Source organism: Lacerta agilis, chromosome 3 (assembly GCF_009819535.1).
Source record: "Lacerta agilis isolate rLacAgi1 chromosome 3, rLacAgi1.pri, whole genome shotgun sequence".
In the NCBI taxonomy this organism is placed as follows: Eukaryota; Metazoa; Chordata; class Lepidosauria; order Squamata; family Lacertidae; genus Lacerta; species Lacerta agilis.
In genome coordinates, this window is record NC_046314.1 from 96,750,000 (window position 1) to 96,774,792 (window position 24,793).

The 24,793-nt window shown below is 41.9% G+C and overlaps 1 protein-coding gene across 1 annotated transcript in view; it reads left to right on the forward strand.

The window, feature by feature from the left end:
• The window catches only part of MTA3 (metastasis associated 1 family member 3), a 121,586-nt gene that overhangs the window by 53,110 nt on the left and 43,683 nt on the right, over positions 1–24,793 (forward strand). Inside the window, 8 exon segments of the mRNA XM_033144869.1 lie at positions 1,022–1,055; positions 1,057–1,122; positions 6,045–6,233; positions 9,787–9,861; positions 11,735–11,793; positions 14,467–14,591; positions 15,494–15,645; positions 16,817–17,039. Of these exon segments, the coding sequence (XP_033000760.1) occupies positions 1,022–1,055; positions 1,057–1,122; positions 6,045–6,233; positions 9,787–9,861; positions 11,735–11,793; positions 14,467–14,591; positions 15,494–15,645; positions 16,817–17,039 (923 nt within the window).

The window sequence follows — 24,793 nt, forward strand, 5'->3', positions numbered from 1 at the left end:
CAAGTATAGAGGTGGGTCTGGACCGTTTAAATGTTCTCTGGGCCTCAGAGAGCTGCTCATAGATAAATGGTTGGGAGAGCATTTTAAGGGTACTGAAAACACTGTTTTTCTCTGGGTGTTTGAGTGGTGTGTGAGATACTGAGCCTCGACACAGGGTGTTGTTGTTGTTGTTGTTTGTTGTTTTTTAAAAATGTGTTTCCGTAACACTAATAACTCCTGGAAATCAACTTAATCTGTCTTTGTAGGTTAGCATTACTCTAGGTGTGTTTGTGTCAAGGCATGGTTGAGGCCAGAAGTATCTCTCAAACAGACATGCCCCCAGCCCCTGGCATAGAAATGCAGCTTACTAACCATTTAGCAAGCTTACAATAAAGGAAAAAAAGCCTTCAACAAAGGGGTTGACAGCTCCACCCCTCCTATACAAGCTTGCTTACTCACATGTGTACAATTCCTGGTCACCTATGGCTACCATGTGCATAGTTCTAAGACAAGTTGCAGTCGTAGCCTAGAGGTACTTAGAGCTGCTCTCTATATGTATAGTAGCACCTGGTTTTGAGTCCACCCCGTTTAGCATCCATTTCGTGGAACGTTTGCGGCAAAACCGCTCACGCACGTGTGCAGAGTGGTGCTTTGTCGAGCGTCCGGGGCTCCGGAAATGGATCCCGGACTCAAACAAGGTACCACTGTGATAGATCTCTCTGCTTTTCTCACAGTGTCTTACTGAATTTATTCACTCCACTAATCCCCCCACTTGCACAGAAGTTTTATTGGCACACCAAATATGAAGAAATAGTCTGCGGTGGACATTTGCCCCTATTAATACAGATTCACCTTCGGTATTCATGCTAAACATCTGAGTTTGCTTTGAAGTCTTTCCATTCACAAGTGAATCCTAACATGCCTGCCAATAAACTATGGAGCGTATGTGAAAGAGTGGGCATGCATATGATGCTTTTAATGTATATCTGGTTTCATTGTTTTCATGGGTATCTTTTTTGCAATTCTTTTGTATGTTTTTCAGTGCGGTCGGTACGTTTGCCCGAGCTCTGGACTGCAAGTAGTTCTGTAAGACAACCTAGCTTACACATGAGTGCTGCTGCTGCTTCCCGTGACATCACTCTGGTGAGATGCTTCCTTGAAATCCTGTTTTTTGCACATTAGTGCATAACTGGGTGGGATTTAAGAGGTCGACTCCCTCCCGGTCCTCTGTGCTGCTGATCAGGGTGTGAAGGATTTTGAATACCTGCATGTGAATGTTCTGAGTACTTCCTTCAGCTGCCTCTTGTTCAAGCCAAGCTGCTGGGAACCCTTCTTATAGAATCACAGAACTGTAGTGTTGGAAGGGACTTTGAGGGTCATCTATTCCAACCCAATGCAATGCAGGAATCTCAGCTAAAGCATCCATGACAGATGGCCATCCAAGCTCAGCTTAAAAGCTCAAATGAATGAGGTTTTCTTTCTAAGAGGTGGGGGCTAGAGGTAGAAGAAATATATCACATGGAAGGTGTTTTAGGTTGCATTCAGGGGTAGGGTGGGGATTGCAAATTGTCTCTCTTTAGGTTAGCAGATGGTTCCACAGGACCTCTGAGGAAATATCTATGTATACTTTTTGTATGATGATATTGTTAGTTTAGTTCTATAATCAGTACATTTCTATCCAGAGATATACACGGTTTTGTATTTTATCTGAGATCCACAGGACCTAAAGCTGTTCTGTAAATGGAACAGCAACATTGGGTTTCACCGACATAACTTACTAATAGTGCGCTATACTGTTTCAATGTATTAAAGAGCTAAGGCTACGATCCTATTCTATAAGTCAGGCACGTCCAACAGGTAGATTGTGATCTACCGGTAGATCACTTGATGTCTGTGGTAGATCACTGGCTCCCCCCAAACAAGCTCAACAACTCTGGCTGCCCTAAAAAAAGTTCAACAGTGTAGGCCTGCACCCACCAAAAAACAGGGCTTTCCTTCCTAAAAAAAGCTCAACAATTTGACCTGAACCCCCAAAAGGGGGGTAGATCATTGCCAGTTTTTAACCCTATGAGGTAGATCGCAATCTCTTGGGAGTTGGCCACCCCTGCCATAAGTGATATTCGGCTAAGTTTTACTCAGAGTCGACTCACTTAAAATAATGAACATAACTAAGTTAGGCCCATTAATTTCAGTGGGGTGTACTCTGAATAGATGAATACTATCTTGCAGTAAAGGGACGTGGGTGGCGCTGTGGTGTAAACCGCTGAGCCTTGGGCTTGCCGATTGGAAGGTCGGCGGTTCGAATCCCCGCAACGGGTGAGCTCCCGTTGTTCGGTTCCAGCTCCTGCCAACCTAGCAGTTCGAAAGCACATCAAAAGTGCAAGTAGATCCGGCGGCAGAAGCGGCTTAGTCATGCTGGCCACATGACCCGGAAAAACTCTGCAGACAAACGTTGGTTCCCTCGGACAGTAAAGCGAGATGAGCAGCGCAACCCCAGAGTCGTTCGCAACTGGACTTAACTGTCAGGGGTCCTTTACCTTTACCTTTTTACCTTGCAGTAAGCTCAACTGAACACAAGAGAACTTTTAAGTGGGCATGTTTAAGACTGCTGCAAAAGGCCCAGGTGTTTCAGGGTACATTAGGTTCATGTCATCCATCCCTTGACACCTGACAGGCCTGTACAAACATTATATTAGGGCTGGATTTTGGTGTCTTTCAGTGTTTGGAAATGGTTGCTCTTTGTTCCTGAAACTAATAATAAAATAATAATCATAATACGAGAGCATCCTTTAAATAACCATGTGCTGTCATAAGAGAATAAGCATTAAAACGTATGAAAATATGGTACTCATCTTTCAGTGTCTCTGAATATGGCAATTGATAGGTTAGTCCCAAAAGAGTGATGAAGCTTGACTGAAAATAACTTGATACTGTTACATATGGAAATCTGAAGCACTAATCTTTATAATCTAGGTCAGTGGTTCCCAATTGGTGGTCTGTGGACCCCCTGGGGTCTGCCTAATTCACCCGCGGGTCTGTGGCACATACCCGTCAACTGTCTGGGACATCCCGTTTTGGGTCATCATACTCTCATGTGGGTCGTGTGACTCACACGGGAGCATGTCCAGGTTTTGTCCTGGGACATGTTGGAGCAGGGGTCGGCAAGACTTACCGGGCATGAGCCGGATCACTCCCGCAGAGACCCTCCGTGGGCCGAACCAGTGCAGCGTAGCGCAGTGCCCGAAATCATATCCGTGGCGCTGGAAATCACTTCTGCGCATGGCCAGACGCCGAAAATCGTGCCTGCGCAGAAGCAATTTTCGGCATCTGGGCATGCGCAGAAGCAATTTTTGGTGCCACGGACACGCGCAGACACAATTTCTGCCGTCTGGGCATGTGCAGAAGTGATTTCTGGAGCCATGAAATAGAGTCCCCGCACCGCGCTGTGCCAGTTTAGTGCAGCGCGCGGGGACTCGCCGAGCGGGCGGCTTGGTTCAGGGGCGGTTCATGGGCTGATTAAACGGCCTCCGCGGGCCGCTTCTGGCCCATAGGCCTTAGGTTGCCGACCCCTGTGTTGGAGTGTACGGTGGCGCCATTCACATAACAACAACTACCACAGAGATAGCAACATTTTCAAAAGCAGGGGGTCCGTGGCTTGGCTTTTGAAAAACAGGGTGTGTGTGTGTGTGTGTGTGTGGTCTGCAGAACTTGGCTAATTGGGAACTACTGAGCAAGTTCACAATACTCATCTTCAGGAGTTACTAAAGAGATGTAAAAACAAAATCGAAAATTCTTTCTAGTAGCACCTTAGAGACCAACTGAGTTTGTTCCTGGTATGAGCTTTCGTGTGCATGCACACTTCTTCAGATACCAAAAGAGATGTAAGTTATCATGGGGGAATGAGGCAAGTTATCATGGGGGAATGAGGCAAGCTGGGCCCCCATCATTGCTCTTCAACTCATGGGCAGTGTGAGGTGGGCAGGCAGCCTCTTGTACCTGGCGGAGGAGCCCTGTATGCTTTAAAGCCCTGGAAAATTAGTGGAAAATGAATGGGGAGCTTCCCTGATGAGGATAACGAGGACAGTGGTGAGGCACAGCTCATCCCCAGTGCTCCCCTTGTATGATAACTTATCCTTCTTCAGTAACACCTAAAATGGCTAAACCTGTTCCTCTTTTGCCATTGCTTCTCGGGAGGAGGTCAGGGCTGGCACTGAGGCAGCTCTTAACTGCGTTCACACTAGTAGCTATGTGGAACTGCATTGAGAGGCAGCAGTGTAATGGCGAGAGGATCAGACCAGAGACAGAGCATATACAGGCTCAAGTCCCTACTTCATTGTGAAACTCACTGGGCAATCTTGACCTAGTCTCTCTCTCTCTCTCTCTCTCTCTCTCTCTCTCTCTCTCTCTCTCTCAACATACCTCAGAGGGTTATTGTGAAGATATAATGGAACGAGGGACCATGGAGGAACAGCGGGAAGTTATATAAATATGCATGGCCTATGGGTGATCTGGCAATGTATTTCCCCTCTTTCACACTGTTCCGAGGCTGTTCTGTCCTCAAAAGTACACACTGGGTACACTGACTGACTGATACATTTAGTTTTTGGACAGTTGTGCGGAAGTTTTATCCTTGCTAATGATTAACTTCGTTAACCAGAAGAGCCAAGCCAGATTTAATTACTGGTACCATTCTGTGCTCTTGTTCATTATCTTGACCGTTTCTTGCCTGCTTTCTTGGCATTATTAAAACTTCTGTTCTCTTTTTCGTTCTCTCAAGCTAAGGAGGACGTTTCCCCCCCTTTCAAATAGCACTTTTAATTGGTGATCATATTTGGAGCCGATGTGCTCTTTCTGAGGGTTTCGATATATTTCATTACCGTCCTGAAAGTACTTGGATGTTAAAACACAGTATTCTAACCCCCTGTTCTGTTCTTTTACTGAATTGAAAGCCCTTTGTTGCTGTGTCTCTTAAAGGCTGTATGTTGGGGGGTGTTGAAAGGTGGTGGGGAAAACAGATGTAAGGATGCAAGGGAAGACTGGTCGAATTTTTTGTTTTTTTTCCGTTTCTGTTCTTTATCTGTGTTTTTGTTGTTGTTGTTTTTCTGTAAATGATTGAATGTTAGTTTACTTTGTTTGTAAAAATGAGTGAATGTAATAATGAGTGAATGTTAGTTTATTTTGTTTGTAATATGCGAATGTATTAATAGTTGTATTGGCGAATAATAAAATAAAGCTTTTTTTATATTAAAAAAAAAAAAAAATTAAAAAAAAAAAAATAAATAAAGGCTGTATGTTCAGTGGTAGAGCGCATGCATTTTATTCAAAAGGCCTCAGCTTTGATCCCCGGCATCTCCAGAGAGAATTTTGTCTAAGAGAGCCAATGCTAGTCAGTGTCAGCAGTACAGACCTATATGGACCAATATTCTGACTTGTTATAAGGCAGCTTCATACGATTATGTGTTTCCTCCCTCGTTCCTAATGCCCTTTTCAAATTATTTCTAAAATGCTTTGCATGCTTTGGGCATCTTCCCCTAAGATGGGACGAAGTCATAGGTTAAGGTTCTTGGAGGTTTCTACAGCATTGTAAAGACAATAAAAATTCAGGATAATCAACACATGAAGGGGTAAATAGGATCATGCTGACTTGTCCTAAACCCACACAGATTAGGTGCTCTGTGCAGACTCTGCAGGCTATTGTGCCCACAAAAGGCTGTAAACAGAAGACCCAGTTTATGCATAGGTGTTTGGGATGTGCAAACCTGATCCCGTTCCCCTACACCGTGTCTCATTGTATTGCTCTACCTTGGATGTTGGTCTTCTGCACAGGTCTTACGAGGCTCAGGTTTGCTCACTTAACCTGCGCTGTTTCTTGCCTATTTTCATAGTCAAGAAAGGGAAGCATGAGGGTAACAGAAAGCAGGAACGGCAGTTGAATTAAAATCTGTGTCATGGGAAGGGCGCAACGGAAGAGAAAGGGTTCTCAAGCTCTTGTTTACTGCAATTAGGATATAGAGAATTGTGGAGCCCATTTAATTTAGTGGGTTGCTTTTGTGTTTTTTGTCTAGTTTCATGCCATGGATACATTGCATAAGCATAACTATGACCTGAGCAGTGCTATTAGTGTCCTGGTTCCACTTGGAGGGCCTGTCCTTTGCAGAGATGAAATGGAAGAATGGTCCGCTTCAGAGGCTAGTTTGTTTGAAGAAGCCCTAGAGAAATACGGCAAAGACTTCAACGACATACGACAAGACTTTGTAAGTAGCAGTATACCCCCTTTCTATCCATTATTGGGTTGTGTTTTCCACAGACAGCTGGGTTTTGGTGTTAGAATCTCAGATGTATAAGCTAGGTGCCAAATGGCTCCTTAAACCAAGGTGGCAGTAGCCAAAACAGAATGTCTAGTTGCCATTCTTGGGTGAGATGGCTCTAGAGCCTTATTTTTCAAATGATGGAGTAGCAGTGATTGATTATCCAGTTAAACATCCAGCTAGTTCAGATGACAACTTTGAGCTAAGTTAAGAAGTTTGAGAACTTGCAGAAGAAAAGTCACTTGATCCAGGGACAGACCACATATATATTGGGCTATCCCTACCTCTTTTTCTTAATGGTGACATGGACCATTCATAACTTAAGACTATTCTTCACAAGTGTGAGGAGGGCAGTGGGGTGGGTTAAGTGAAGACAAGCGACAACTATGATGTTGTTCTCTGCTCCTGCTCAGGCTGCACAGAAAAAGCATTTTGGTTCCTGCAATTCTTTCTGATTGTGCAGAGAAAATATAGCCCATAGAATTCTACAGGACGTTGTATTAGTGTGTGAAAACAGTCCAGATCCAATGATCCCCAGGCATGCACCTCCAGGTGGTGGAGATGTCAGGTGCCATCCTGGCGCTCAGGCATCTTCAATTGGTTGCAAGTAGTACATACGTGTGCATGTAAATATCAGAGGAAGGCGCATACTTCAGTAGCAGAGCATGCAAATGGTCCCAGCTCAAAGCCTGTTAAGTCTGCATTAAAAAGGTGGCAGTTCTGGTGAAGTCCTCTGCCTGGAGAAGTTGGAGAGCTGCTATCAGACAGAATAAACAATACTGAGCAAGTGGACTGGCTCTTTATAAGGCATCTTTATATGTGGAGCGGAAATAATGTGCCCGATGTAGACAGTTCACTGAGGGAAAAGCACCTGAGTGCTCTCCCCCCCCCCTTTCGTGGCATCATTTAAAAACAATGGCTGTTCTTAAAAAAATAAATGGCACCTGTTTTGCTTAACTGTAGCTGCTGGAATTGCCATTAAATTAGAGGTTTTGTATCATAGCTTGTAAGCTGCATTTAAACTGCAGTTTCCCAATTTAAGATGCTGCAGTTTAGCCAGTCAGGCCAACACTAAGAGCACAAGGAGGGGGAGAAGGAGAATCCCCCGAGGGTGTGCAGGGTTTGTTCTCAGCCTGATAGAAGGGGTCAAATTATTTTCTAATACTATCACAAATTGGAGGTAAACAAAATTTTAGCAGTTACATGTAGGTAGCCGTGTTGGTCTGCAATAGTCAAAACAAAATAAAAAATAAAAAGCTCATACCAAGAACAAACTTAGTTGGTCTCTAAGGTGCTACTGGAAGGATTATTTTTTTTAAAAAATTGTTTTAACCTTGGAAAGGTCACAGTTCTCCACAAAGTTCTCTAAACTTGAAATAAAGACGTCTGCCACTTAAAAAGTACTCTGTTTCATCTTATGTATCATTTTTATAGTTTAAGTGATTTAATCCCTGCCTGATTAAAATTAAGGTTTGGAATATACACATCTTATCTTCAAGGCACCAAGATAAAAAAAAGCATGCTGTTTTATCCGAGGGTGACGCTACTGAGCAGTTGAAAGAACTCTGGAAGTACAAAGACCTGCTGCTAATGTAGCACAAGTAAATACTAGCTATCTGCTAAGATGCAGTGTTACTGGTAGGGACCAAAAACTAGAATAATTAGTGTAATGATATATCAGTTCATGAAAACTATGCGCTGTTTCTGAGGATATGCTGGCTTGCTCGGTATGTCATCTGCAATTGCCATTGCTGCCCCTCTGGCTTCTCTGATCTTGCAAATTAATTCTATTGTCACATTAAGCAATCATTTGATAACAGAATGCCTACTTCTTAGGGAAGAGGTTGATCCACAGTGGGATACAGCTGACTCATTTTGGCACACTCTTCCTACTAACTGTGTGTCGATGTGTGAAAAGCTCAGCGCAGAAAGGGTTTCATCACTTTTGTAACACTTAGGTCATGGAATGGAACAAACGGGAAGGAGGTAAGGTTTGTAATACATCTCTCCTGGAGGCGTGCTAACTTGACAGCAAGTGCCAAGATTTCTTCATAATACAGGAAACTGGCATGTAGAAAACTAACAGCATTTTTACCAGCTAGCCCTCACTTTTTTAAAAAACAAAACACTTAATGAAAGCACTGTGTCGCTTTGTCTCAAAGGTCCACAGTGCAGTGCTAGAGTCCATAGTAGGCATGCAAAAGCTCTGAGGTTCAATCCGTAGCATCACCAGATAAAACAGCCAAAAACCCGGAGAGTCAGGATTGAAAACACTGAGTTTGAAGGAACAATGGTTTGACTCGGTATAAGGCAGCTTCATAGAAACATAGAGTTGTAGAGCTGGAACAGACTCTGAAGGTCTTTGTGTCCTTTGTTCCTGGTCCTCTTCCCCTACCCATGGAGATTAAAAAAACAAACCCCAGACACGAAATAGAAAATTCTTTCCGGTAGCACCTTAGAGACCAACTGAGTTTGTTCTTGGTATGAGCTTTCGTGTGCATGCACACTTCTTCAGGTATCTCAAGAAGTGTGCATGCACACGAAAGCTCATACCAAGAACAAACTCAGTTGGTCTCTAAGGTGCTACCGGAAAGAATTTTCTATTTTGTTTCGACTATGGCAGACCAACACAGCTACCCACCTGTAACTGAAACCCCAGACAGTACAATTTATAAACAAAGGCAAGACAAACTAAGTTAAAAGTATCAAACTGATGCCAGCATTTGAAAAGATCATTAATAGAAGAATTCATGTCTTCTTAAGATTTTAATTGTTTCTTAAATAGATTTTAATGGAATTTTTAAGGCTCTAAGGCATGGGTAGGCAAACTAAGGCCTGGGGGCCGGATCTGGCCCAGTTGCCTTCTAAATCTGGCCCGCGGACGGTCTGGGAATCAGCATGTTTTGACATGAGTAGAATGTGTGCTTTTATTTAAAATGCATCTCTGGGTTATTTGTGGGGCATAGTAGGAATTCGTTCATTCCCCCCCCCCAAAAAAAATAGTCTGGCCCACCACATGGTCTGAGGGACTGTGGACCGGCCCCCTGCTGAAAAAGTTTGCTGACCCCTGCTCTAAGAACTAGTACAAAAGCCCAGTGGCTTTCCCAGATCCTAAGGCACCAGAATTTGTCTAACCAAACTCTTGAGTGTGTTTCCTTACCCATTTCCCAGAGAGAAGCAGATAATTTTATTACAGGTGGCAAACCTGTGGGCCTCCAAATGTTGTTAGACTTCAGCTCCTGTCAGCCCCAACCAGCAAGACCAGTGGTAAGGGATTATGAAAGTTGTAGTCCAAAAAAAACATGTCAAGCCCACCCCTCTTATTACCTTCGCCAACGTAGACTATGCTTCCTTGACCTCTAAATTGCAGTGAGATTTTTTTAAAGTCTTTTTTTTCCTGGGTCTAAATTACATTGTGCTGAGTTTGCTGTGACATTGCAGTTAAAATGTGAACTTTATCAAAAATTGTAATTATTTTTGTTTTCGTTTCATTTTTCAGCTTCCTTGGAAGTCTCTGACTAGCATCATTGAATATTATTATATGTGGAAAACTACAGACAGATACATCCAGCAGGTAATTTTTCTATCCTTTGCCATGGGTTGGCCAAGTAAATGAACATTAAGCTTGCCGTCCTGTAGCACCTGGGTTGCTTTTGGGTGGTCTGGTCTGGGAGAAGGAGATCTGACCTCACAAGGCCCCTTCTCATTGCAGCTCTTGCCTTTCTCTGGTTGGCAAGGGGTGTGTGTGTCAGGAGTGGCTCCCATTCACCTCGAGGATCTCCTATGTAATATCCCTTCAGTTGTTTCCAATGGAAGCAATACAAGAAACAGGTTGGGACGGGGGAGAATGACCCAGAAACACCCCCCCCCCCCGCCCACCCCATTGTGGTCCCAAAAGGGCTTTGGATTTTGCATTGTGATTATGTTTGGTTCTCTCTGCCTCAACCCAGTAGGATTTCCCAGTAAACGAATATTGTATAGATTCCAGAAAATGGGATTTAGAAAGTTAAATCTCAGCGGTAATCTAATTTAGGGAGGCTTTAAACATGTCAAAATGCCTACATGGAAGACACATCTGAGTGAGGACTGGCATTTAGCCATAAAACAGATTATCATGTGTGATGATCTCACACACAACTCGACAGTGGCGTGCGTGCGCGCGCACACACACACACACACACAGAGCTAATTCCTGGAATTTCTCTGTGTAGGAAGTTAACAGCATTTGAAGTGACCTTTCGTTTCTTTGAAGGATATAATTAAACATTATGAAGGAATCCAGGAATTACGTATATTTAGATACTTTGGCTTGGATCCAGAGCAGCCATTTCCTGAACAGGAGAGCTATTTGTGCTCAAAATTGAACAGAAGCAGATACTCACAGAAAGGGAAGGAGAGAGGCAGTTGATACGTCTGATTAAAAAAAAAAAAAAGCTAATTAATACTGTATGATTCCACAATGGCTGTTATGATTAAAGACTCAACAGCGTCATTACCGCTCAAGTAACAACTCTTTTTTCTAACTCAATACTTGGCCTTAACTTTATTCCTTATTTTCCTCAATTGGTTCCCATTATTTGGGAATATGTCCATCGCTCGCTGTTTCAGCTTGGGCTTGTGTGTGTTTGTGTGTGTTGCAGCAGATCCCAGGACAGAGTTGTTGCAACAAATCAGTGTCAGCCTATTGATGACAGTCATCTTGGTGTTAATTTATCTAAGTAGTAAGTAATTTAGGAGAAGCTTGGTCCATATTGTTGTCATATACATAGTCATTGGCATTGTGGAAAAGCATGTGAGCACTAGAAACTGACGCTTCTGCTCAGCTTAGCTTTGCAGCATATGTGTCCGTGTGATCACACCTTCCAGCAAGCTGCCCATTTGATTTAGCTATTATTCTCATGAATTATTTTTTTAGGATATATATTTTTTAACAAATCAGTTTTTGAGGATGACATTGTAACACTTAAAACAAGTATTTAAAAATCAACCAGAATTGCAACAACTGCCGAGTTAAGGTCACCCTGAAGTTGAATAACCTTCAGCAGAATCTTGTGTCTAAATAAATGTGAGATCAACATTGAGTCTTTCCTTATCCCTGTGTTGAGTGGGCAGGTTTAACTTTGTGCCACATGAATATCCCTGGCAAGAGGGCATTCCATAAGGCAGCCTTCGCCAACATGGTACCTTCCAGATGTCTTTGACCACAATACCCATCAGCCCCAGTGATGGGGTTTTGTAGTACAAAACTCCTGGAGGGCACCAGGTTAGTGAATCCTGCCACAAGTGGTAAAGCCCTTACCTGTCACCACCCATCCAACCATCCAGGGGGACCTGGATCTGGGGCCTTTGGGCTGGAGAAAGACAGAGAAAGTCCATCTGGTCGCCTGACAGGAACTGAAATGTTGTAGTTCTGAGATATTAAATTTGTTCTATCTTTTTTCTATTAGAAACGCCTAAAAGCTGCTGAAGCAGAAAGCAAATTGAAACAAGTTTACATACCAACCTAGTAAGTATCACAAATATTAATACTTCCTTTGTAATAATAATAATAATAATAATAATAATAATAATAATAATAATAATGCAAAATGTGTACAGAACAAATCCTTGTTTTTATTGGACAAGCGAAGAAGCAGCATCCATAAAACCAAGATTGCTTTGAAGATTTTGCACAGCCTAGTAAGGTCCAGTCATGCTTTTTTTTAAAAAAGACTAACAGATTTATTTATTTATTTATTTATTCATTCATTCATTTTTTCCTTTTTAAAATATTTTATTTGTTGAATATAAGAACAACATATAATCAGATACAAGCAATCAATTACAGTGTTCCCCTACCCCCCCCCCAAAAAAACAGCCCCAACTATGTCCAGGTAATTACATTAGTACTATAATCAACAAAAAATTATTTATACAGTTGCTGGTTTAAAAAATATCATTCCACATGTTCCCATGTGTTATAGGTGGTTTAAATGCATGAAATTATTTCCTTACGTAGCAGTGCTAATGCAAAATTACAGACCTCTTCAGCTGCAATCCTATCCACGCTTACCTGGGATTAAGCCTGACTGAACACTGAATACGAAATATGTGTAGGGCTGCATATTAACGGTACTCATGCCTGATAAATAAAGTGCATGTTTACAATCTGAGATTATTTCCTGACATTAGGCAATATTGTTAAGTGTACCTGCAGCAATTATAAGAGGCGCTTTTGTATTGGACAAAATTTTACATCACTGTGTTTGGTAGGCTATAAAAGTGATTACTGCAAATGTTCCTTTTGATGCTGATGCCATGGTTTTGGGGCAGCGGCTGGGCCCAGGATTAGTAAATCTTCCAGTGCCTCAAAATTAATAGAAGACCAGATGCATTCAACAAGCGAGACACAGAGTCTCTGCCCCCACCCCCCAATTTCTGTACAAATACACACCCAGCTGGATCTTTGCATACCTTCTGGACGCATCTTCAATGCCATAGATTTATTTGTTTGTTTTCAGCAGTTCCATCTCACCTTCCTAGAAAAATAATGAAGGTGGATAATGAACTGATAAAAAAAATTCTGAAACAGTACTCAAAATCTAATCAAAGTCTAAGTAGAACTACGATTATGTCTCAGAGACTTCCACATTCTCAAAAGCTTCAAGCGTTGGAAGCAGAAGCAGCCACCCTGTTTTTGCATTTTTACCTTAAACGCTACAATGATTGTTAGAATGCTGTGCATTGATTGCTTCCAGTGACGCAGTCTAGGGTATGATTAGGTGGGGGATGAAATCCTGTCAACTTGCAAGATATTGGCAGACTCTAAATCTGGGCTAGCTGCAAGAGTATGCACCATAAGGAAGCAGAATTCTCTAAAGTAGGAACGGGGAACCTCTGTCCCGCCATTCAGACTCATTTCTGAGAATGATTTGGTAGCTGCTATATGTTGATGCTGCATAAGATAATGTGTTGTCAGTCTTTCAGCATTTGTATTCATATCTCTGTTAAGATTTTGCATTAAAGGGGAAAATGCATAAGTAAGATTCCAGGAGTTTTATTAGACCCGAGAGGAATAAATATGGGAAGCGAGGAGCATTAAGAATCCCAGATGTAATCTTTTGATAATTGAACACTAAGTGTAACAATAATTCCTAATAATATTCTATAGCAAAGATGTTCTGGTTAGCTTAACACAGTTTCATTCATACACACACACCGTATTTTTCCGTGCATAAGACTATATTTTTTCCTAAATTTTTAAAGTTTAAAATAAGGGGTCATCTTATGGATGGTACACAGTGCATTTTCTTAATTTTGAGTCCCAAAAAATAGGGGGCATCTTATACACAAAAAATATGGTATATATCTTAACACAGTTTCTCATATTATATTATATTATATTATATTATATTATATTATATTATATTATATTATATTATATTATATTGGAATTGTTTCTTAGAGAATCATGACTAAAACAGAGATCTGTTTGACCCCCAGTATTCGATTAGTAATGTGCTTTTTGCACAAAGTTTTAACGCCAAGCACAGGAATTCTCATTTAGTGACCCTGGACTGAAGAACGGATTGCTAGGTGCTGCAGGCTGCCTTTGGTTCTCATTACTGCTAGCTGCTGCTTTGAGGAAGACAATTAGCTTCCTATTGGCATGTGCAGCATTTATATGCAAGTACGCACAGGACCTGAATGTAATAAACTGAGTTCAGTAATGGCCCACGTGGCGGATTCCAAGCCTACTGAGAGTATTGTGAGCTCTCAAAATATTTTTTGCTTTCATTTCCGCATAAAGTATTCGAGAAGTTACCCTGTTTCTCCTAAAATAAGACATAGCCATAAAATAAGCCATAGCAGGATTTCTATGCATTTGCGAAATATAAGCCATTCCCCAAAAATAAGCCATACCCCGAAAATAAGCCATAGTGACGTGGTACCTCCCATTAAAACAGCCTGGAGAGGCGTGGCTATGCAGTGTACCAATGCGACGCGGTTAAAATAAGACATCCCCTGAAAATAAGCCATACTGTGTTTTGTTGAGCGAAAAAAAATATAAGACGGTGTCTTATTTTAGGAGAAACACGGTAGTAGCGTTCTTGCTAACGACGTGGGTAACCACAGAGGATTCTGTCATTTAACTCATGTTGTTAATGTGCTTGTGTGTGTGTTTGTGATCACTTTAAAGCAACAAACCAAATCCCAGTCAGATATCCAGCAGTAACGGGAAACCAAGTGCCGTGAACGGAGCCGTTGGAGCACCTCACCAGGCCCAGAATGCACTAATAGGCCGTGCTTGTGAAAGCTGCTACAGTAAGTAGAATGGTCAGTGTGTGTGTGTGTGTGTGTATGTGTGTGTGTGTGTGTGTGTGTGTGTCACATGCCTATGCTGTTAAGCAATTGAATAGCTGCAATTGTTCTCACATGAGAGCATCATGCATGTAGGGCTCTGGAATAGTTCTTGCATAAATTCTATGCTGACCTCAGTGCTTTTCTTTTAGCAAGCCTGCATGATTGCGGACCACCAACCTAAACACAGCCCCCCAGCTGAATATTGAGAGGTTTACCAGGTGTTTACAACACCCCCTGTTTTTGCACAGGCTGGCAAGCAATAGAAATGGGTGGTTTATGGTATCCCTAGTGGGCTATCTTAGCTAAGTTTATCTTAGTCAGGGGTAGACAAAACCTGAGGCCCAGGGGCTGGATGCGGCCCAATCTACCTTCTCAGTCTGGCCCTTGAATGGTCCGGGAATCAGCATGTTTTTACATGAGTAGAATGTCTCCTTTTATTTAAAATGCATCTCTGGGTTATTTGTGGGGCCTGCCTGGTGTTTTTACATGAGTAGAATGTATGCTTTTATTTAAAATGCATCTCTGGGTTATTTGTGGGGTATAGGAAATCATTCATTCCCCCCCCCCAAAAAAAAATAGTCCGGCCCACCACATTGTCTGAGGGGCAGTGGACCAGCCCACGGCTGAAAAAGGTTGCTGATCTTAGTGAATAAGCAGTTGTGTAGCCCTGGGAATTTGGTGAATGCCCTGAATTTTCAAACTGTTAAAACGAAGAAAATATATAAAGCTTCTTATTCAAATGTGTGGCATTTGTTGTTACAGTATACATCTACAATAAATAGATGTGTGTGTGTGTGTGTTTACATGTGCAGATAAGTGTTTTATGCTGAACGGATCAACATAATTTTATCTTCTTCTTTTAGTCACACAGTCTCATCAGTGGTATTCTTGGGGTCCACCCAACATGCAGTGCAGGTTATGTGCACCTTGTTGGATTTATTGGAAGAAATATGGTGGCCTGAAAATGCCAACACTAACAAATGAAGACAGATTTTCTCCTACTCAAACCACAGAGGTAGGATTTAATTATACTGTAGTGATGGTGATGATGATGATAACAACAACAACAACATGTGCAACCCAGTCCTTTTAACGTTTTACTTGGAGTAAGTCCCATCATGTTCATTGGGGCCTGCTCCCTATTGCATGTGCTTCCGTAGTGCTGATTTTTTTTTTAAAAAAAATATGATTAGGAATAATTTCATAATTATAATTCACAATTAATTGTTTCACTGTCCACTATGTTTTATCATGGAACTTTAACTCCTTTCCATATTTCCTGTTTATTTGTAAAGTTGTGTTGGACTACCTTGAATTACCCGGGTCAGAGAAACCATTGTATGAGTTACACACCTTTATACAATGCATTTTGAAAACTTGTTTGTGCTTTTAATACTGGAAAGGAGTTCTTTGTAGATTGTGTGTTCGGGTGTGTAAGCAAAAAAAATTTTTTTTGTTCCCCACTATGGGAACTTAATCCGTTCTCAGATGGACAAGTTATCCCTTGCTCATCTCAGATTAAATTGAAAATAAGCGTGGGTCATTTTTTTCAACCTGATCCTATGCTAAGGAAAATGGCCCTCTTCATGGCCCAAACACTGCTCTGCCAACTCCAATCCCCCACTTTCCCTTTCCTTCTTTGCCAAGTGGTGATGATTTGGGAGAAACAGTGATGGTGAGAGGGAAGCGGAGGGAGGTTTGTCCAGGAGGCTGATGGGAAATGTAGGATTCCCAAGATTTACTGTGTTGCAATTTAGTGGGTGAGGAGCACTTGTGGGGATGGAGGGAGAGTAGATTGGGATTCTTCTCTAGCTTGGATTTTGCAAAGTTAGGGGAAGGGCCTAACTCAGTGTAAGAGCATCTGCTTTCCATGCAGCAAGTTCTGGCTTCAATCCTCAGCATCTCCAATGGGGGCAAGAATGCCCCATGTCTGAAATCCTGGAAAGCCATTGCCAATCAAGGTGCTGCCCCCTAGATGGACCAATGGCCTGACTCAGAATGAGCCATGTTTCTGTGTCCCAAAGTTGATTATTGGATAAGGGGAGAGGGCAAGAGTGAATTTGGGCACTGGCTCTTGATTTTTATATTATAGCTACACATAAGAAAACAGTGCATTAATGAAAGGGAAGATCTCAGAAGTACGACTTTTAGTTTGCGTTTTGATTCTTTCCCACCCCCTCTTACAGGAAGCATGTGTTAGAACACACATGTCTCGCCAAGCAACACAGGGAATACCAGTCCGGAACACAGGCAGTCCAAAATCTGCCGTGAAGACACGCCAGTCGTTCTTCCTCCATACGACATACTTGACTAAACTTGCCCGCCAGGTCTGCAGAAACACTCTACAGTTGAAGCGAGCTGCAAGAAGACCGTTTGTCCTTATTAACTGTGCTGCCATTAGGGCAGAATGTAAGATGTTTCTAAATTCTTAGTTCAATGTGCCATTATTCCAACCACTTTCTGTCGTCTTTTTTTCGTTTGTTTGGTTTTTTTGCAATAAACACATTTCTGTCTATAGCCCCTTTGTGTTATTTTATTTAAAGAAAACTTTATTTTCATTTGTCTTGCTTGTCACCAAAGAACAAAGAAAACACTGTAAGTTTATAGGAAGCTTAGTACTTACTGAATAATAAAGTAGGCGTCAAACGCAGACATTGACCCAATTACAGCTTTGTGTGCCTACCTCATGTGCTTCCTTTAACCTCTCCACATTTAGTGTATCTGGTGGAAAACAGGCACCCAATCTCATAAAACATGAATCATATTTTTGCCATAACGTGAACCAATATGGTGCATAGTGAAATAATGAAGGGGTCACAGATTTGAAAGCAAGGGCTTGTTTAAAGGTGCAGCAATACAGTTCATGACAGCATTGCACTAGGGCAGCATAGCGGTCATGCACACACAAAAACTTTTATATAGGGAGACATCAGGGTAAATGAGGTTTCTGTTGGGACAAACTTAAGGAAGACTCGATTATAAGCTGTCCTGAATGCATATTGGCCACGACAAAGCCAGTGATATCAGTGCAATCCTAGGCAATTGACCTATGCAAGGATGGAGCTGCAAGAGACATGGGGCTGCTGCCAATAATGGCATCCCAGTGTTGGATCCATCCTCATTTCCCTTGTAATGTGTAGGGACCACTGTTTTGACATCTGCTTTGTCTCCCCATTCCCAAAGTCCAAATAATTGGCTGGGGTAAAATAATGTCAAGATGTGATAAAGTTGAAAGCACACACTACTGCGTAAGAGAGACCAAGGGGTGCTGTTTTCAGCAGCAAATGCCTATTGAGTGCAATCTGTAATTTTGCCCTAACCAGATGTGATTCACCGCCAGGCAGAGCTGCAGGTCTACGGGCCTCAATTTGTTTCACCAGATAAAAATGATTCACAACCAAAGAGGAAGGTTGAGGAGACTTGATTCAAGCAAAGTAAATTAACCATGTTGTTTTGCTTATTGAACATTTCCTTTGAAAGGAAACATTTTTATAGCTGTTTTCTGCATTGTTTTACCACTTCTCCCTTGTTTTCATCTGAATTGAGCTTTTGTTTTCACAATGCATTCCTTCCACACTTTCACCTGTTTGCATATTCATCTTATGTCAAAATGAGAAGTGCTTCTATAGAGGGGGGAAAAATACATCTCATCAATGTTGGATTTTACTATTGCTCTGAAATGAAAGAGATGTATTTTAGAATAGGAAAGTATCTTCCAGCAAACAGATACAGCTCCCAGCTAAGCTTCCCTGTTGATTGGCTTTGGTGGAAGGGGATGCTGTGATCACAAGATGCATTGCAGGGGCAGAAGGTGAACACATTCATTTTAAGGGAGCTCCACATTGTGAATGTATGGAGCTCCCTCCTCCCTTGCTATGAATAGGGTTCACTTTTTGCCTACAGCAGTCTTAACACCCCCCCCACACACTTTTCTTTTGCATGTTCAAAGATCCCCTGGACCTGAATGCTCAACACAGCAGAAGTTGTTTCAGTATATGTTAGTGGACAGAGATTCACGGTAGAAAGATTCAGACCACAAACGTTGCTAACAATACAGCCTGCGTTCATCTCAGGGGAGTTAGCACAGTGGTGGGGCACCTCTGGCCTGCAAGCCTCATTAGACCCGCCAGGATCCCAAATTTGGCCCATGAAGCCATTCCCCCCAAAATCATGCCCACCAGCGACACACCTGGTGTCATATGCAACCTCGGGTATGTCACAGGAAAGACGTGGCTTAATCGTGTGCTCCCAATTCTTCCTTGGCAAGTGGGACAGCCCCACCAGGATCAGCTGCACTAGGAAGTTCCCCACTGGGGTTGCTGTCAGTGTCAATTACTGATTGGCATTTGGTGCATATCCCTTTGGAGGTGTTCGATAAGCGCCAGTCAGCCGGCTGATGCTATCAGTACGACCCTTTGGTCAGCTGCTTGGCACTCAATGCGAGCCCTTTTGCAATCTGTTTGCTTGCATGATTTGCGTTCCGAGTACCTGCAAAGGGGAATTTTCCTCTGCCAGTCCATAAGCGAGCGCATTAACCCTGCATAAGCTATATTGAAATCATGATTGCTTGATGGACTGTACTCTATAAGCGTAATCCGGAGCTTGTCAATGCTTGGATCTGGAGACTGTTAATGTAATAGAAAATGGTATCGCCTTTGAGAATAGCCTATTTATATATTTAAATGTAAGAAGAGCCCTGCTGGATTTGATCCAAGAGCAATATCTAGTCCAGCATCCTGTTTCACATAGTGGTCTCTGGTATGTTTCCAGGTGGGATAGAAGGGCCCCCAGGCCTCTCCTGCTGTTGTTCCCCAGCTTCTGGTAACGCACAGACATTGCCACTGAAGCTGGTGGTAGAATATAGCAATCGTGACTTGGCAGGAACATGAGAACAGTACTGCTAGGTATCACCTAATAAATGCCACCTAATATTAGATAAATTGCTACCAACAGCAGTGCGTCTAAAAACAAAATGTGTACTGTGTACATCTGTTACTCACTATTTTTGCTAGCTAATTCCACGAGGGAAAAATGTGTATTTTAGCAGAATTGTAATAGTATCCATTTCTCCGTAGACTTGACGTAGTGGCACCTAACAAGTTTGTGCCCTAATTTTTCATACAATGGATGCACAAATGGATGTGCATTGAAGCAGCACTTCGAAATCACCGTCAAGCATTGAGAGGCTTGACGAGGCATGCTAGGCTATTGTGTTTTATTATACAATATTAATTTAGCCTGTTGCAACTTGGTTTTGTTTTTAGACCTCAAATCTCCAGTTGGAGATAAAAGATGAACATCATTTCCTTGTACACAAAATAGATAAAACGCAATATAGTTTCATGAATGTTTCATTCAGATTCATATGATTTAGAACACACAGGTTACATTAAGAGAAGCAAACTTAATGCCGAGACACTGGATTCTGAGAAAGTGAACTGTGTGCTTGTTTTGCATACATGAGTTCAGTTTGCATGCTTTGTTATTGTACCAACTTATTGAGCAGCTCCTGTCATTTCATTGAGGTTTGTATGCAGAGAGGCTCAGTGGACTCTGCCCAGCAGTGGTGATGGTAATAATGTTCATTTATCTATTATTTGCAGGATTTTGAATTTTAGGGACAAAGTAGTGTGCTGTTAGGCATAAAAAAAACTATATTATACGCAAACCTAGTTTGCTGCCATGTGACTCCACTTTTAGCATGAGACCAATGAAATAAGTGGTCTGACTAATGCTCCATGTAGCCTGGTAATTTCTCTGTCATCAATGTTTCCTGCAGATGTCTTTCACATCACCTGCCTTTTTCAGAGATTCCCAATATTTGAGCCTGAGAAGCTTTGTGGTTGAGGTACATGCGGTACCACTGAGCTGAGATTCCTGCATTGCAGGGAGTTGTACTAGATAACCCTTGCGGTCCCAAGTATAATTCTTTGTTTCTGTTATCTTCTGTAGAACTTGGAGTAATCACGGTGCAAAGATGCTCTCTTAAGAAATGAACGACGAACATGATCTCTCAGGCCTGGGGGCAGAAAGAAACTTTTTCGAGCCCACGAGTAATGCCGTCACCTTTATTTACACACCAGTGTCCCTTCAATTCACTAGGGAGCTTCCCCGAGACTGTTTAATAGACGTGTCACGCTGAGGAATGAACTTGAGAGTGATGCTAAAGAACAGTAATTTTCTTAGCAGAATAAGACGGAAAGCACAGGCGAGATAAATAAAAGGAATGTGAACAAATTAAAAGGGCTGGGACTAGCAAGGGAAGACGCTCCCAGTGGAAATAATAACACATACACACAAGAGCTGGAGGTAAAGCTGTTATACGATGTAACATGTTGCTGGAGCCTTTTTTATAGGGTGTAGAAGAAGGATTGTCACTTTTAGGTCTGAGCAATGGAGGTGAATGGGAAAGGGGCGGTGATGCCACCTCCAAAAACCGCTGCTCACTCTGGCCAGGGTGGAAGGTGTGTGTGTGATAGCCATGATTTTTGCCACCCCAGCTCCAAGCCAGTGCAATGGAGAGACCCATTGCTGATAGCTGGACTGCCTTAGTGCATTCCTGACTAGCCCAGCTGCATCCTCTCCTTGCTTATGTCGGCTTGTGAGACCCCGCAAGCAGTTTAGCCCAGCAGAGTCCAGTGGAGGGAGACCTCTTCCGCATCCTGTCCCCCTGCAGCAAAGCAGGTCAAGGGTTAGGACTGATCTGCCCATTCCCTGTATACTGCTTAAGTATATAGGGATTGTAGCCAGTGATAGCTTTGCACTAATAGAAAATGATTCCATTCACATAAGGCAAAGCACCTTAATTTTTCCCATCTTTGCCATCTACTGCAACCTATCCCGTATTGTTCAAAAGGCTCCCTCAGGTCTCAGGAGGGCTTTTTGCAAAGCCAGGCAATGCTAGGCATTTGCAATGAGTAGGAGACTGGTGAAAATTAGGTACCCCTGTGTTGTGTGAGCAGAATGCCTTGGGTAAGAGGTTGGAAGCTTTGGTAACTGCTTTTATAAAAAAATACATGAAAGTAAGAAATAAAGTGTGGAGACTGATGTAGTGCAAATGTGAAGTGAAGACAGGCGTAGTGCAAAAAAAATATTTCACCAGCTGTGCAAGCCCTGCTTCCTCTTCGCTTCTTAAATGAAGTGGCAGATCTGTATGCCAGAAATACATTTGCTCATTGCATTAGATTTAAATGTATTTTTTTTAAGTGCAAGGCTGCCTCCAAGGATAGTGTGTGGAGTCTTTCGGTGACATCACAGAAGCTCCAGCCAATCAGGACTCTGCCCAGCCACTTGTTCTTCCAAATTGCACAGCAATTCCCTCCCACCCACTCCCTTCCATCCTCAGCTAGGGGAAGAAAATGTATGTTGGGACCGACCATTGTGGACAGAGTTTCCAGTGGGGCCCGTTTTCTCTAAAAAGTATTGCATGTGTCTTCATCCTACATTGAAACTGAAGGCAAGTGTGATTAGGACCAGGGCTTAGTTAGATTTAAGGAAAGTTTCACAATTCTGAACATGGCTCTAGGGAGTTCTTTCTGCCATGTTTGTTTTCTGTTGCAGGGCTCTTAACTGTAATCGCTGGTGTCATGTTATGAGTTCTTTATATAGAAATGAACAATGGCATTTCAAAAGAAAATAATGGAGGGAAAACGCATGTGGCTAGATTAGAATTGCCAGAGCAAGCTCGCCATTGTTCTGCTAGAGAAAGTTCATTTTAGTATTCAGCGATTAGGGGTTAGAACTTTTAAAATTAGTTATAAATTTCCTGGAAAACTACAGTCCTGCTGGGCTATTTCATTTCTGACTCAACAATAACTCTCAATGATTTGCCACACTCACATCTTGCATGCTCCAGGTAGTTACAAGAGCACTTCCCTCTCCATAAAAATAACCCTAATGGAACATAACCCCACTTAGTGAGAGACTGGAAATGGAACAGAATGGAAAAGTGCAGGGTTTAGGTAGAAGGAAGAACATGTGAAAGTCGCCGTAAGCTTTATAATAAAACGTACTGAGAGTTGGCACCTGCTCATAGTTTTTATGGGTTGAATGTATTTCAGGAGCTCCAGCCATTATAAGCAGAGAACTTAAGAGCAGAGTTTGTGTTTTTTGGTGAAGGTTTCTGAATTTGGGCTGAAGTGTTAGTCTGGGACTACTTCTAAAACAGGGGTGGCCAACTCCCAAGAGACTGTGGTCTACTTACAGAGTTAAAAACTGGCAATGATCTACCCCCTTTTGGGGGGTTCAGGTCAAAGTTGTTGAGTTTTTTCTGGGAGGAGGAAAGCCCCTTTTTAAGGCATTCAGGACAAAGTTGTTGTTGAGCTTTTTTTAGGGAGAAGGAAAGCCCTGTTTTGGGGGGTGCAGGGCAAAAAATTGGGCTTTTTTTAGAGGAGCCAAAGTTGTTGATCTTCTTTGGGGGAGCCAGTGATCTACCACAGGTGTCCAGTGATCTACCGGTAGATCACGATCTACCTGTTGGACGTGCCTGTTCTAAAAGATTGGGAAGAGAAAGAGCAGAGACTGCAAGCATACAGCTAGCCAGATATCCCCACTCATTTTGGATTAATTTGCCTCACATTCTGTGTGTGTTCACACACACCCTGGATTACGCATCCCTCACATATATTTTATTATGTATATTTTATTGCAAAACATGTATAAAATTATAAGTGCTATACCATAGCTTTAATACAAAAATACAACCTAAAACCAACCAACAGCAGTATATTAACAAGGAGTAGCATATCAGAGAAAAGCAAAGCGAAAATAATAATTGGGATTGAAGCATAGAAAACAGGGTCCGGTCTTAAGGATCAGAGGGAGCTGGGCAAAAAGGCTTTCCGTTTTTACAATATGTCTGAAGCGATTGATGGCTGCTGCTTCATGTACAGCAGAGGGAGAAATTGCCCATAGTATAACAGTGTTTCTCTAACTTGGGTCTCCATCTGTTGTTGGACTACAAATGCCATCATCCCTAGCTACCAGGGATGATGGAAGTTATAGTCCAACCACAACTGGAAGCCCAAGTTACAGAAACATTGATTCAGGGGCAAAAGCAGAAAATGCCCATTTTCGGGTCACTGCCCTGTGATATTCTGTGATGCCGTCCATAGAATTTCCCCAGGTGATCGAAATGATCTTAAATGTCCCTGCAGGGTTATGTGATATTTCATGTGGCATTGCAGTCCTTGGCAAAAATTAAAAACTCTCAATATTCATTTTTTAAAAATAATATATATTAAATAAAAAACAAAAAACAACATAACTACATTAACAACAAACATAAAAACACAACAAAAACAACAGCTTAATACTTTTCTTAAAATAATAATAATACTTTCTCACATCTTAATGAAAGCTCCATATAGTCCATCATTTTCATCTGCCATTCTTCTATCGTTGGTAATTCTTCTGTCTTCCAGTTCTTAGCTATCAAAACTCTAGCTGCTGTTGTGGCATACAAAACCAGTTCCTATCACTTTTAGCAATGTCCTGGCCTAGGATGCCCAGTAAAAAGGCCTCTGGTTTCTTCTTAAATGTGCTTTTCAGCACTTTTTAAATTTCATTATATATCTTTTCCCAGAAGTCTTTCACCTTAGGGCACATCCACCACATATGGAAGAAGGTTCCTTCTGTTTGTTTACATTTCCAGCATTTGTTACTCTGACCATGGTATATTTTGGCTAACTTCACAGGGGTTAAATACCACCTGTACATCATCTTCATTATATTCTCTCTTAACAAACTACATGCTGAAAATTTTATATTTGTATTCCATAGCTTTCCCCAATCTTCCAACATGATGTTGTGCCCCACATCCTTTGCCCATTCAATCATTGTTGATTTTACCATCTCATCTTTAGTATGCCACTCCAGCAACAAATTGTACTAAAAACTCTCAATATTCATGCCAGTTTTATTTGTGTGTCAGTATGTTTTAGTATAAAAACTCACCCATAATAACCATACGAATGCATGCAAACATTCTTTTTATAATAGGCGCCCCGAACCTTTTGTTTCTCATATTGACTTGCACCGTGCCCTATAAAATTACACCTTTGGAAGTTGTGCAGTTTCAGATAAGCCATTATTTCTTCCAGCATATTTTTGGCCTATGCTATTGTTTTCCATGCTGGATTAATGAAATAGGGAATTTATATCTT